The sequence below is a fragment of the Porites lutea genome, chromosome 2 (assembly GCF_958299795.1).
Source record: "Porites lutea chromosome 2, jaPorLute2.1, whole genome shotgun sequence".
NCBI classification, from domain to species: Eukaryota; Metazoa; Cnidaria; class Anthozoa; order Scleractinia; family Poritidae; genus Porites; species Porites lutea.
The window spans coordinates 10,263,516-10,276,366 of NC_133202.1; the positions used below are offsets into that span (position 1 = coordinate 10,263,516).

Below are 12,851 nucleotides of genomic sequence, written 5' to 3' on the forward strand. Positions count from 1 at the left end.
ATTAAATTATTCTTGGCTTCGAGGCTTGTGGAAATTCGTTACTTTAGAAACGAGAGGGAACTGGGCGGAGTTAACTTTCGCAAATGCTTCTGGGATTGCTGCCAGGGACAGGGAAAAAATTGGCCAATAGCTGACTGGCGCGTCCTCAGTTACGATCCCAGAGACAATTGCGGGACGCTCAAGTTGCCTTATTGTTTATAAAGTGGCGAATAGAACAAAGGAAATAGATTATTCATCCCTCAACCTGAAGGCGATTTCTTTTGCTTTATTCCCCCGAGCCTCGGAGTCGAGTATGAATTTTATATTTGAAAATATATCAGAGGTTGCCTATTGGAGATAAGAGAGAGCTGTAGGTCAAGTCAGGCTTCTGGTTATTTTTAGCAGCCCATGCAATAAGCCCCTTACGAGTTCCAAAAACCTTCACTTTCAAAATGAGGCCAAGAGCACAGCCTTTCTTGTGAAAATGAGGTTTATTTTCATAAGAATGAAAAATCATTTCCACATCAAAGGCTGAGCACTTAACCTCGTTTTGATACAGAGACCCGGAGGAACTCGGAAATGGCGTATTAAACTGGCACCAGAACTTAAAAAAATCAAGGAATGAATGACTAAAACCGTGGCCCTCTCTAACTTTTTATTTCTAGGTTTATGCCTCCCCCGAATGTTGGTGGATACCGTCCCGGTACAGGGCGAGGTTACGCAGGCAGGCATATGAGGTCATTTACGCGATAGACATTCTGAATAATTATAGGCTAAATGGCAGGCGCTTTATGAACCACGTGAGGCGAACGGGGCATTTCCCTCCCCTCATCTGCCCCTCCGCACTTTGCCCGAAATGTCCTGTTTAGCCCGCCTCAGGCGTTCATATAGCGCGACGCGAAGAGTGCTGCGCGAAGTCGTTGAGCGGAAAAAATAAGGGGGAGAGGAGAGAACCCTCACTCCCATCCATCCCCCCCCCCGCCCGCCAATTTTCCGGACATCTTCTTTGCGCGCGCGGTTCCAACAATCTGAACTTCTGGACCAGGCTATGCTCCGTTCGCCTTGGCTCATGAAGTGCCTGTCGTTAGGCTAATCTGAATGGTTCGCTGACACATTGTAAGAACGCTTTTTCCGTTGACAATTGAAGAAGAGCGACAAAACAATAACAATAAAAAGCAAGACTGTTATGTTATGTTAAGGTTTATTTTCTGTCAGCGACGAGTTAGAAAAAAAGTTACAAAGAACGTGCATTGTTGGAATAATTTAAAAGTCCCAACATATTCTGGGTCTCAATTGTACTCTTACACCATTTTAAAAATATTAAATTTGCAACTAAGGACCAGTCTTTGAATTTATTATCTCGTCAACTCTACTCATTTATTTCTTTGTTTAAAATTTTTACCTTCTTTTTAAAAGTTCAAAGCGGCTGCTTAAGTTTAGGGTATAATCGGAAAATATCATAATAAAAAGAAAGTTGACAGGTTGACCGTGGGATCGACAAGCTTAACAACATATTCGCGTATCTTTAAAGGAAATAGCCAGGTTCTGTCTAGGATTTAGTTGTTCGCCCCTCCCCTCAACCAAAATCGGGGAGAGAGTCTCTCTCTCCCTTTGTTTGAGGGAAGGAGGCGGCTCTACACAGGCTAACTTTCGAGAGCTCGGCTACAAATCGTAATTTCATATGCTGCTGTTAACGTTTCAATCAGCTTGTTTGTTCTTCAAAACGCCGATCGTTGTAGACTGGTGCAAGTTCAATTTGAACAAGGCGATGTCGACACATCAGGAGTTCGTCGCCATGACTCTAACACGGCTCTGTTCAGCGAGGACTCCTCGCTTTGAGAACGAGGCAGAGGCGAACCTTCACTTGTTCCCACGGGACTTGGGCACCAGCTCCGGGGTTTGGTTGCGCGGAATCCTCGCATGTGACTGAGAATTGCGTCTTCTTCCGTCGGAGATGAACAGCTTAGATTCACCTGCACAAAAGGAAAAAAAAACTGGCTTTAAGAATTTCGTTTCCTGTCGAGTTAGTCTGATAGCGTATTATTTCTAAATTATTACTAACAACCTATAAAGCACTCAACGGATTAGCACCTGCCTACATTAAAGATTTGCTAAAGCCATACGTACCAACTAGGACCTTGCGATCCTCAACACGGAACCTACTTGAAGGACCATCAGTTAATTTAGTTACCTACGGCCAAAGGTCTCTCTCTTTGGTAGCACCTCAATGATGGAACACACTTCTAGAGTATATCATTATCAGAGTTTAAAGCCAACATTAAGACTTACCTTTTCGGGAACTAGGTTTTTTAGCCAGTGTAATATTTAAAATATCTAACCATACATCTTTTAGATGTTACCGCTTTAATTTTCAGGGATTTCGTGTTTAGTGTTTAGCAGCTTAGAGTTTTTAAGTAACTTGTCGGGTACTCTTTGTATTATCGTTCGATGTAAGTTTTTAATTCATTATTTTTCTTTCTTATGAATTATGTAAAGCCCTATTGAGAGTTTGGAAATAGCTAACGCTATATAAATAAAAGTTTATTATTATTATTATTATTACTATTTATTATAGTCTGCCAGAAGTCTAGCCCGTTCAGAGACCCTCTATTTTCTCTTTAAAGATCGTCGAGCGCGCACGTATAAAATAAAAACAGCGGGGGAATTCATTTATTTATGGGGTCTTTGTATTATCCATGATTCACTGCAAGCGCAAGGGAAAAGAAAAGAAAACAACGTCTGTGTACAGGCTAACAGCAGTCCCCCAAGAAAGTCGCGCTAGCGACCATGTTATTAGAGTTTGTTTATTAGCTCTCCTGTTCTGCAAAGTTCCGACTCGACCGACTAAAAAGATACTTCTCACAATATACTCCTGGAAAAGTGTCTGGTTAGACTTTGGTGCTTTAATCATCCATCACAGAAAAGTTCTTCAAATTATTTCTCCTTTGTGTGCTATAGTAGGAGGGGGTAGGGCTATATCGTGTGATAACCGTTGCCTTTTTCGCACCTTTTAGGGGCGTAGCCAGCCTATAGACCTGTAGGCCCGGGCCCGCAAATGTTCGGTTTGATCACTCTATCGCTTGTAATAAATTATGCGTTGTTGGGGTGAGCTAAAAAGTATAAGAGTTCAAAGTGTTGGTGAGGTCAGTGCGTACTAGTCATGCGTGCAATTTTTGGGATATGTGGAAATGAAAGTCAGCCAGGCCTACAACTAGTAGAAAAGCTGGCTACGCCTCTGCCTCTTGACTGTAAATTTTCCTTCTATTTGTTCCATCCAGCAAGTCAACATGTGGAGAATTTTGAAGTCAGGTAATGTCGTGAGACTGTTCTGTCGTCGTTTCAGTTTTGTACCCTTGAAGGCTATTGGTTTTATGAGTCTCTAATTAAAGAATTGCATGGAATTCATCAGCTTAAGGACTATTTTTATCGCTAGCGTTTTATCACAAGCTCCCTTTCGTTTATTGGAGATTGCGCTAATTGATCGTAATTGCGTCTATTAAACCTTATCTTGAACTAAACAAAGAGAGGTTGGACGGTCTTTTGAATAAAAAGCTAATTCGGCACGAAAACATTTGTGGCACGCAATCTTTTTCACAAGAATTTATAATCGGGGCAAAGGCATTTAAATGCTATGATCCCACTCAAACTCTACGACGTCTTGCCTTGAAACGACGAAATAATCTGCATTTTGTGGAGAGCGGATTTTTAGAAGTGTGTTTTTGATGTCGTGAACCTGAGATCAGGCTGTCTGAATCACGCTTTTTCACGCGTGACCACACAGGGGCATCACAATCATAAAGTATCACTAACAGTTGATCAGGACGACGAAAAGGTAGCGTCATGAAACCGGAAGTGAAAGTTCAAAACAAAAGCGAAGAGATTCTGCGCTGCCAACCAACTTCACGCAAAGCAAGGAGTTTGAACAAAGGCGTTTCGCACGTCAACCAGAAATGAGGCTTTTGCCCTTCCAATATGCCTTGACGCTGTCAAATTTGTATTGCGAAGTTTTATACTCTTGCAGAGACAATTTTCCCGAAAATTTGCGCACAGCTACTGCTTAAAAAGAATGCAGAAAGTCCACTTCAGGTTGACGTGCGCTGCTCAAAAATGTCCTTACCTATTAAAACCTGCTATTGAAGCTCCCTATTAAATGTTTGAATCTAGCACATTGAATAATTGATCTTTATGTTAGCAGTTAATTGTACGTTTTCAAACCGACTGAAACAAATGGTAGACAAGATCATGTGAACAGTATTAAAATATTGTTATTTTTTTAATCTTTTGGTGCAGTCTAGTTTCTCGGTGGTGCTAGCTTAGCATTCCGGTGAAATAAATAAAAAAAACTTCGAAAGTACTTTACCTTGTCGTTTAAACAGTGAAGTGTATCTTTCCTCACGTACAAGTATCGCTTGTTGCAGTTGCTACAGTACCTCTCAGCGATCTCATCTTGGTATTTTAAGCTTCTCAACCATTCAAGGATCTCCTTCCTTTCTGGATCATCGCTCTGCAATTCTTCTCTTTTTTGCGCTTTAAGAGATTTTGTTTCACGGAGCAGCTCGGCCACCTGCGAGTTCAAATCCTCGATTTGATTTTGCAAAGTTGCTTCCTTGTAGACCATGTGAACTCGGTGCGAATCTAGTCGAGATTCCATTTCCTGTTTTAGCTCCCGGATTTTTGCTTCGTTTTCTTGTTGATTTTTACGCAGTGCTTTGCGCAGCTCTGCTATACAATTATGCACCGATTCCTCGTTCTTGCTCACTTTCAACCCACAGCCTTTAGCACACTCGGCAGTTTGGAATTTGCATGTTTTTGAATGCGCTTCTAGCTCACGTCTGGTGAATTGTTCTTGGCATCCTTCGTTTGAACACGAAACCAACACGAAACCGCAGTCCTCCTTTAAATGCGTTTTGAGCGCGTCCAGTCGCACCAGCGACTTGCAACCACGAGACTCATTGTCGCAGCGTATTTTTAACGCGTCTAAGTCGTTTTTCATGTATCTGAAAATGGGCTTCAAGTCGCTCGGCCACAGTGGTAATCGATCTTCCGGGCAGGTGTTGTAATGCGTGAGCCAAGCGTGGATACAAGACGAACAGAAAGCGTGTTCGCAAGGCGCTTGCATTGGATCTTCCAATACATCCCGGCAAATCGAACATAAGAGGCCCTCGTTTACTTTCCCTGAGAATCTTTCGATGTCGAACCCCATTGCTGACTCCTTCCGTGTTCAAAGCAGGATCGATCCTTTTGTCACTGGTTTTCGATGCGTGCGGCTATAAATACATACACAAGTTTGATCTTTGCGAGACACTAACCGGATGCTGGTCCAATATGAGAATATATTGTCGCCAGTCACGATAATCCGTCAATAAGCCTCGTTTTGCTATAGAGGCAATATCTTTTATAAATTCTAAATACGAAAGCTGATCGCTCCTAATGGTGGATGTCGTGTGTCGATATATTAGACTGGCTGTTAACGTGACCTTTCGAGAAACAGCAAGGCGTTAATCACATGAAAACATTTTCAATGTTCGCGGCTCTCTGCTGGATTCGCCTCTGCCAAATGGATAAACCCGCCACAAATTTTTCTCGTAGATCGTCCTTGCCCTCTGCTTTTATGAAGACTGAATTCCTCGATGGATCTTACCAGGATCTATCTAAAAACAAAAATGAGGAATATTCTCGTGTAAAGCACTCTGGATTCTCTGGTATTGTTGCGGTTGATATTGATAAATAAAAATAGCAATAGGGATATGTTTCTTTTTAAAAAGCGTTTCACATCTGAATGAAATCAAACCCGCGAATGACACGATATGTATCAACGATCCGGAATATTTATACGAACCTCGCTGTGAACTAATCTGCGTGATGTTTTTCTGACGGCCTCCTAAGTATCTTCACAGACCTGTAGCCTTGAATTCCTTAAACTGTTTGCATTGACAACAATTTTAGAATCCTTCTCTGTGTCCAATCTCCTTTCATACCAGCTGCAAGCCTTAAATAAAAAACACTTATAATATTATCCCGCAACATAAATATACATTGAGTCTCGTCAAACATATAAACACGATGTGTTGGTGTATTTACATATTTCATTGAAGATAATTGCTTTAGGGGTCAATTGTTTACACTAGCGATGCTCCCATTTGAACTATCTCGTGTTTTAAACTCGAAGCGAGTTTTGTTCCTGCCAAGAAATAATTCCCTAGTCGCAAGACTGAAAAATGTGAAGGATTTATAAAGATATCCGCTCTTCTTTACGTAATTACCATCGACATTATTGACATCGAAGATCATAAAGCGTTTGTAGTCCTTCGGAACAAAAGAACCGCTTGAGCGTCTTAATTTATTGTTTGAGAAAGTTTTTGATGACACAAAACCCCCGCAGCTATAGAGCGACGCTATTATTTAATATTGTACTTTGCGGGGTGTTCTGAGCGAAAGAAACAACAACTTACAAGAGTTTTTGTAAATTTAAACTTGCTCAGTCTTACGTCTTTTGTCTTTTTTAAGTACAGTACACGATAACGAAAACTGACTACATCGCAGCAACATGTTAACAAATGCAAACTAACTCCAGTAACTAGAAGTTTATTAGTAATAACTAGGCTTAATTCATTTGTCAGTTCAAAGCAACAAGCAGATTCCAGAAATGGTTCAACTAATTGGCAAAGAGAACGGATGTCCCGAATCGAATAATAAGACGTCTTTGGTTGCGCTTTGCCGCTAAGACTTCACTTTTTTTATCTGCAAGTATTAAAAAACCAAGAAAACAAAACTGACGAAGCTTTTCCTTGATCATATCTTCTACGACTCTAGACTAAAAGAAAGTTTCAAATTGTGGTTTTAAAAAATAGTGGCCTGTAGTAAAGGACCTTTACAAGTTTTCTTTCCTTTAAATGGTTTTATATTAAAATACGTTTAGAGATAAGTTATTGTCAAATATGGAGACATGCTGTCGGGAGCATTTTCAAACAAATTGTAATTGAACTGTCCTCATGCTAGATAAGAACTACCCCGGTTTTTTGGCCAGCGGGTGGTTCATGAATGCGCGGTTATGCCATTTCAGAGTATCAACTCAGCGAGAACCGGTTATGGGCTCCTGGCGAGAACGGTATGGTCAAATTAATACCAGGTTCTTATGGTATAGTTCAAGTTCATCCATTCTTTGATTCAATTTTAATAGTTCTACACTGAAACCCGGTTAATAGGGACATCACGAGGACATTCCACAGTGTCCATATTATCCGGGTGTTTTATAGATATAAAGACTGCAGAGGGTATTTTTACGACAAAACGTTTGAAAATTTCCCAGCTGTATCGTCCCATGGAAGGGAATCCAAGAAAGTTGATTTCGGATTCCAATCCTTAGTGGGATTCCAGATCCTTGAGCTGTATTCCGGATTCCAAAGCCAAGGACTCCCGATTCCGCAAGCCAAATTTTCTCCGATTCCGGAATCCGGATTCCCTTACATGGGGCGAACTGTACCTATAACCCGGGGAGAAGGGGGGGGGGGGGGGGAGTGGGAGTGGCGATGGTACTCCAGATTTCAAATGAAGGGGATGATTGAATGGGGGCAAAAATCAAACCCCCAAAAAAATCCCCAGGGCTTCCAACAAAACCTAAAAAGATCCCTGGACCAAATATTAACCCCCAAATTTCCGAAGGCCAAGTTTGGTTGTACTTTATTGGGAGAACTACGCGGCCACGAATCTTCAGATTGTTTGAATACCCTCAAAAAATCCCTACTTAAATCAATTCACCCTAAAAAATACTCGCCAAATTTTCCTACCCAAATAAATCCAGGAATCAAAAATGTCGAACCCAAAAACTCGCGATCATTTATCATAGTCTCAGACTAAAATTACCTTTAAGGATTTTTCTTGAAACACGACAATTTTTTTCCGTGAGTTTAGTTTGAAATAACTCTTTTATTGCGACTCGGCGTTCACCCACCGACTCACCGAATACAGTGGAACCTCGTAATAACGAAGGGCCAAGAGACTGGCAAAATGCGTTTGCTATAACGAAGTTTCGTCATATCGAGGTTCCTTTTCATATATTTTGAATTTGGTAAAGAAAATCGTTCGTTATTCCGAGCCTTGTTATATAGACCTATATAAAAGAGGTTCGTTATATCGAGATTCTTAGTTCTGCAATCCAACAATATTTCCGGTCGATTTTTGTTGTCGTTTTAACTGCAAATTATTCGAACGAAGCGTTTTCAATTTGCCCCGTAGCATTTCTAAAAACGTTTGTTTTATTCTCTGAAGCGCTCGTGATCTAAAGAAGCGAGAACGAGACGTCTGAGGTCTTAATGACGTATTTCCGTCTCTGGCACTTACTTCTGCCCAATGTTCGTGCCCAGGCTTCTCGCGGGTTGAGTTCAGGTTTCGCTCTCCTGGCCTCGAACGCAATAAAAAATTTATCAAGGAAGAGTTATAAATGCGCCCTGGGTATTAAAGTATTGGAACTCTTGAACTGCGTGCGAAAATGCAAGCAATGAAAGTTTGAGCTTGGATTTACATTTGATCTTAATCAGTGTATTCTGAAGAATTATTTCCGGCAGATGTGCTTTTGTTCCAGCTAATTTAACTTGTGATCAAAAGATATTTCCTGCTGTCATGAATTCAGTGCGAAACAGGTGATTCGTATGTGATTTGTATTTAATTCGTTTCTCCAAATCCCATGGAATCTCAGTTGATGAAACTCCCTCGTGGGAAGCACATATTTAGGAGATTTCAAGGACGATATCAGCTAGCTTGTTGGTTCTAAGGTGTATAAGTCCAACAAAACCATTTGAAACCAGAGGGAAATCATGTTCAAGGCTCTTCTCGAGCCCTACTTTGATTAATCCGAGTGTCATAAAAACTTCAGCAACTTCTAAATAAAGCTTCTTGAATAGTGGTTTTCTTCATTTTATATTAAACACGATCATCGAATTATTGGATGACTGGATTGGGAAGTACTAGAAGATCGATAGAAGGATAAGCTGGTGGACAAAATACCAGGAGCAGCAGCAGTAGCACACCGGGGGGCTGGCTAATTCCTGTAATGGCCTATAATGCTCCGCTCGAAAGAGGTACCTTTTTCAGGGTTCAGGTATATGAAAGGTTACGGATTCCACTCTGGGTTTCACTAGTTGAAGTATATGAAATGGTACGGGAAATCTGTCACTTCGGTCTGTAAAAAGGTCCAAAAGGGCTAACCGATCCATTTTATGACTGTGAAAAATGTCGGCGGTAAGGTTTAAAAGAGATGTGAAGGTCTGAACCAGGTATGTGAAAGGTTTACCATTGGTCAATAGAAGGTATACGACAGGGGTAACGCCTTTTCTACGAAAAATAACTTCGGGGCGGAGCCTTCCCTGATTAAACTTTGTTGAGTACCCCACCCCCCCCCCCCCCCCCCCCCACCCCCGGGTTATTATAAATAGTACACGTGTAAACATGTTCATACCTGAGAATATTTAAGGTTAGAGGTTTCAAGCTTTGCCTGACCTTTCTTTGTAGATTTCCAGGAAATCACTTCTATCTTTGTTTTTTCACAGTTCTTGGCTTGTTTTCTCAAGTATTCCACCAATCATCTCAAGCAGTACATATTTCTTGCAGTTTAGCTGTTTAGAGGTGTTTGAATGATTGCAGTGGTTGTGGGTATCTTCTGATTTTCAAACGTTGACCACGATGAATATTTATAGTTGTGATTTTTGCGGGTTGCTACATGTTGAATTTTGAATTTCAGGAATTTGTCCTTTGGACTTTCTGGTCACGTCCATAATCGATCGATTTTCGTGAAAGTTAAGCCAATCATCTTTGATAATGAAGCCTCACTCCTACTACCTGACATGATTTTCAAAAAGCAATTTTAGTAATTTTCTGACTGTTATTCTATGAATTTTATGTGAAAGTTGATACTTTGTGTTTTTTGTTTTGTGTTTTTTTTTTCATTGCTCTCCTATTGAATGGACAACCTTGGCTTCGTAGCGAGGTTCAGGGATGAAAATAGTTTTATCCTAAGAAACAAATCGAATGATTTTAAGCAATTAAATTTTAATCAGCTGAGTTAGATCAGCAAGTTCAGAGCCAACTTAAATTTTGTTCGAAATGAGGGGGCTCAAATAAAAAAAATTCTTTACAATATTTTTGAAAAACGTTTTGAAGCTGTATTTAAACACCGTTATCAATAAGGCAAAGTAGTGAAAAAAGCGAAAAAATGAGCAGCAACTCACTTCGTTGCGTGGCGAGCTATCTGGAATAACCACAAAAGAGTGGCAATAGGATTTGAGGTGCTGTCGCAATTTGCAGCCTCTGTCGCAATTTGCTCTAGTAAGTTCATCGCAATTTCAGTAATACCTGTCGCAATTTGTAATAAACCGTGTCGCACATTGTCATGAACAAGCAACCTTGTCTCCAGGGCTTCCTTCTCCCAATTTACCAAACCGAAAAGCCCTGGGGGCGAGTTTTATAAGGAAGTAATACATTTTAAATTTGTCGTAATTAGAAATAATTTCATCGCACTTTGTGATAAATATTACTAGTTATTTTCTTTGGTCAAACATGTCTTCCGGTGTCTTGAATTTCTCTGACACAAGAAAATGAATGGCGATAAATTGATCGGTCACGTGACCTACGAAAATCGATTTCATTATACTTTTATCTCCGTCAATTTAAACCAGAAAGACGTGAAACTTTCTGTTGTACATCGGCTTGTTTGTGATTTCATTGTCGTAGTATAAATAGAGAATAATACATGGTCGCGCGGAGATATGGAATTTATCTTCGAGTGTTCACATCGATATCGAACGAGTGAGCGCAGCGAACGAGTGAGATATCGAATGTGAACACGAGAAGATAAATTCCATATCTCCAAGCGTCCATTTATTATTTTGTTTATTATATAAACATACTGATGACGGCGTTTTTGATGATTTTCCGAAGATTTCCGACCACCTTCCGAAGATTTCCGAAGATTTTTCAAATTGTCCCGAAGACCAGACGAACGTTGCCGAACATTTTCCGAGAATTTCCGAAAATTTCCGAAGATTGCCGAAGATTGCCGAAGATTGCCCAGCACTTTCGAGGAAGACCCGAAGATGTTTCGATGATACACCAACGAATTTAAGTACAATTTAAGAGACAAACCTGATGTCAGTAAAATTATCGATATCTTCACATGTAAAAATATCGTATTTTTACGTGTGTTCAGATACCACATTTCTCGGAGGTAGAAATCCTTGTAAAACACTGCAGTTTATATAATAAACAAATATTCTTGCTTCTGCGGTGCTAGTGTTGCTGTTCTTCGAGGGACAAACAAAATTTTAAGATTTTCAAGGCGTGGTATCAAGGTTTTAATGTTGTTTTGAGAGGCTAAAGAACATAACTTAGAAGACCAACAGGTAATGGCTTTTCTATTTCGAAAAAGAGCATTCGACAAATCAGGATAAGAAACCATATGGGAAGTCTATATGGCTATGATGAGTAGCACTGGTAATGCACCACAACTTGAATATGCTGAAAAAATGACAGCCTCACAGTTTATTCAAATATTCAAGTTCATGGAAAAAATCGCAATGATCGATTTAAAGACTAATTGAAAAAAAAAAACATTCTTTCAATCTCAACTGAACGTTCATTACTAGATGCAATGGAATTATTACAAATTAAGAAATGGAGGATATTACATGGCCGCGCGGAGATACGAAATTTATCTTCGAGTGTTGAAAAAAATTTCACGATTGAGCCCAGAAAACGAGTGAAATATTTTTCAAAATACTTTTGTAAAATATTTGAAAATATATTATATTATTTCAAAAATAGTTTTTTGCTGCGAAAGGGGCGATTTATTATGTAGCCATAGCAACGGCGATCTTTTCACCTGTGAAAATATCATGTTATTTTCACCTGTGAAGATGTCATGTTTTCGCGCGAAAGCCTCCTTGGTATTTCATTGGTGTTTATATAATAAAGCCCAGTTTATTGAAAAGTGCGATAGACAGTTAGTACACATTGCCAGTCACGGTTTATTAAAAATTGCGACAGGCACAGTCAACCGCTTAAAGAAGCTGTGTGACGAAATTTATCAAAATTCAAACAGTGAGAACCGCCACCAAAGAGAGTGAAGCATAAAAGTAACTGCTTTCAACACTAAAAGAGGGTATAAATAATACAGCAATTGCAAAAGGAGGCACCGATAGCGAATAAGGACCCCTAGCTAATCGGCATTATCAATGAAGGAGACAGCTGTCACACAGCCCCTTTAATACGGACAGCTCGTTATTAAGAACAGTTTGCTTTGTCCCTGGGGAAAGAAAGCCTTTACATTGTCTATAAATTCAACCCGCTTAATACGGACACCCCGTTATACGGGACGCTTTCCATGGCCCCTCACTGTCCGTATTAACGGGTTTCACTGTATTACAAAGTGTGTTGGATTTATTATAAATTGCGACAGGTGTTACGAACTGTGATGTACCCCCTCCCCACCCTCCCTTAGGACTCTCATCTAGCAATCTCCTATTCTCAGTTTGTCTTTCGCTATCTATGTGCCGTCCCTTCAGGTCACTCAGTCACTTTGCATTTGTTGAGTCGAGTTTAGGCTGTTCACAGTCCTCTATTTTTCGGTAAGATCGTCGAGATCGAGCGCTTTGCGTTACGGGCTGCCATCTTGCGTGAGTTTCAAAACTACCAAGGGGGCGGGGGTGGCTTCCCCGACACCCGCCCCCTAGGTACAGTCGAAAATCAAGATGGCCGCCATTAACGGTAAGACGCGCTTTATCTCGACGATCTTACGAAAAAATAGGGAACTGTAAACAATCTAAGTCGAGTTATAATTGACAAGTGTTTTGCCTCCGATCGACAACGAAATCTGTTAACTG

At 40.3% G+C, this 12,851-nt stretch overlaps 2 protein-coding genes across 2 annotated transcripts in view; one reads left to right on the forward strand and one right to left on the reverse strand.

The window, feature by feature from the left end:
* Positions 1 to 1,316, forward strand: part of LOC140927696 (protein virilizer homolog) — a 37,134-nt gene extending 35,818 nt beyond the window's left edge. The window contains exon 56 of the mRNA XM_073377373.1: positions 645 to 1,316. Coding sequence (XP_073233474.1) covers positions 645 to 732 — 88 coding nt within the window. The 3' untranslated portion in view covers positions 733 to 1,316. The remainder of the gene's footprint in view (positions 1 to 644) is intronic.
* LOC140927695 (E3 ubiquitin-protein ligase NRDP1-like) lies at positions 1,317 to 5,972 on the reverse strand. Its single transcript, XM_073377372.1, has 3 exons — positions 5,819 to 5,972; positions 4,340 to 5,626; positions 1,317 to 1,952 (listed from the first exon to the last, which is right to left on the reverse strand). Exons 2-3 carry the CDS (start codon positions 5,180 to 5,182, stop codon positions 1,731 to 1,733), a joined length of 1,065 nt encoding a protein of 354 aa, XP_073233473.1. The 5' UTR covers positions 5,183 to 5,626; positions 5,819 to 5,972; the 3' UTR covers positions 1,317 to 1,730.
* Positions 5,973 to 12,851: the final 6,879 nt, after the last annotated feature.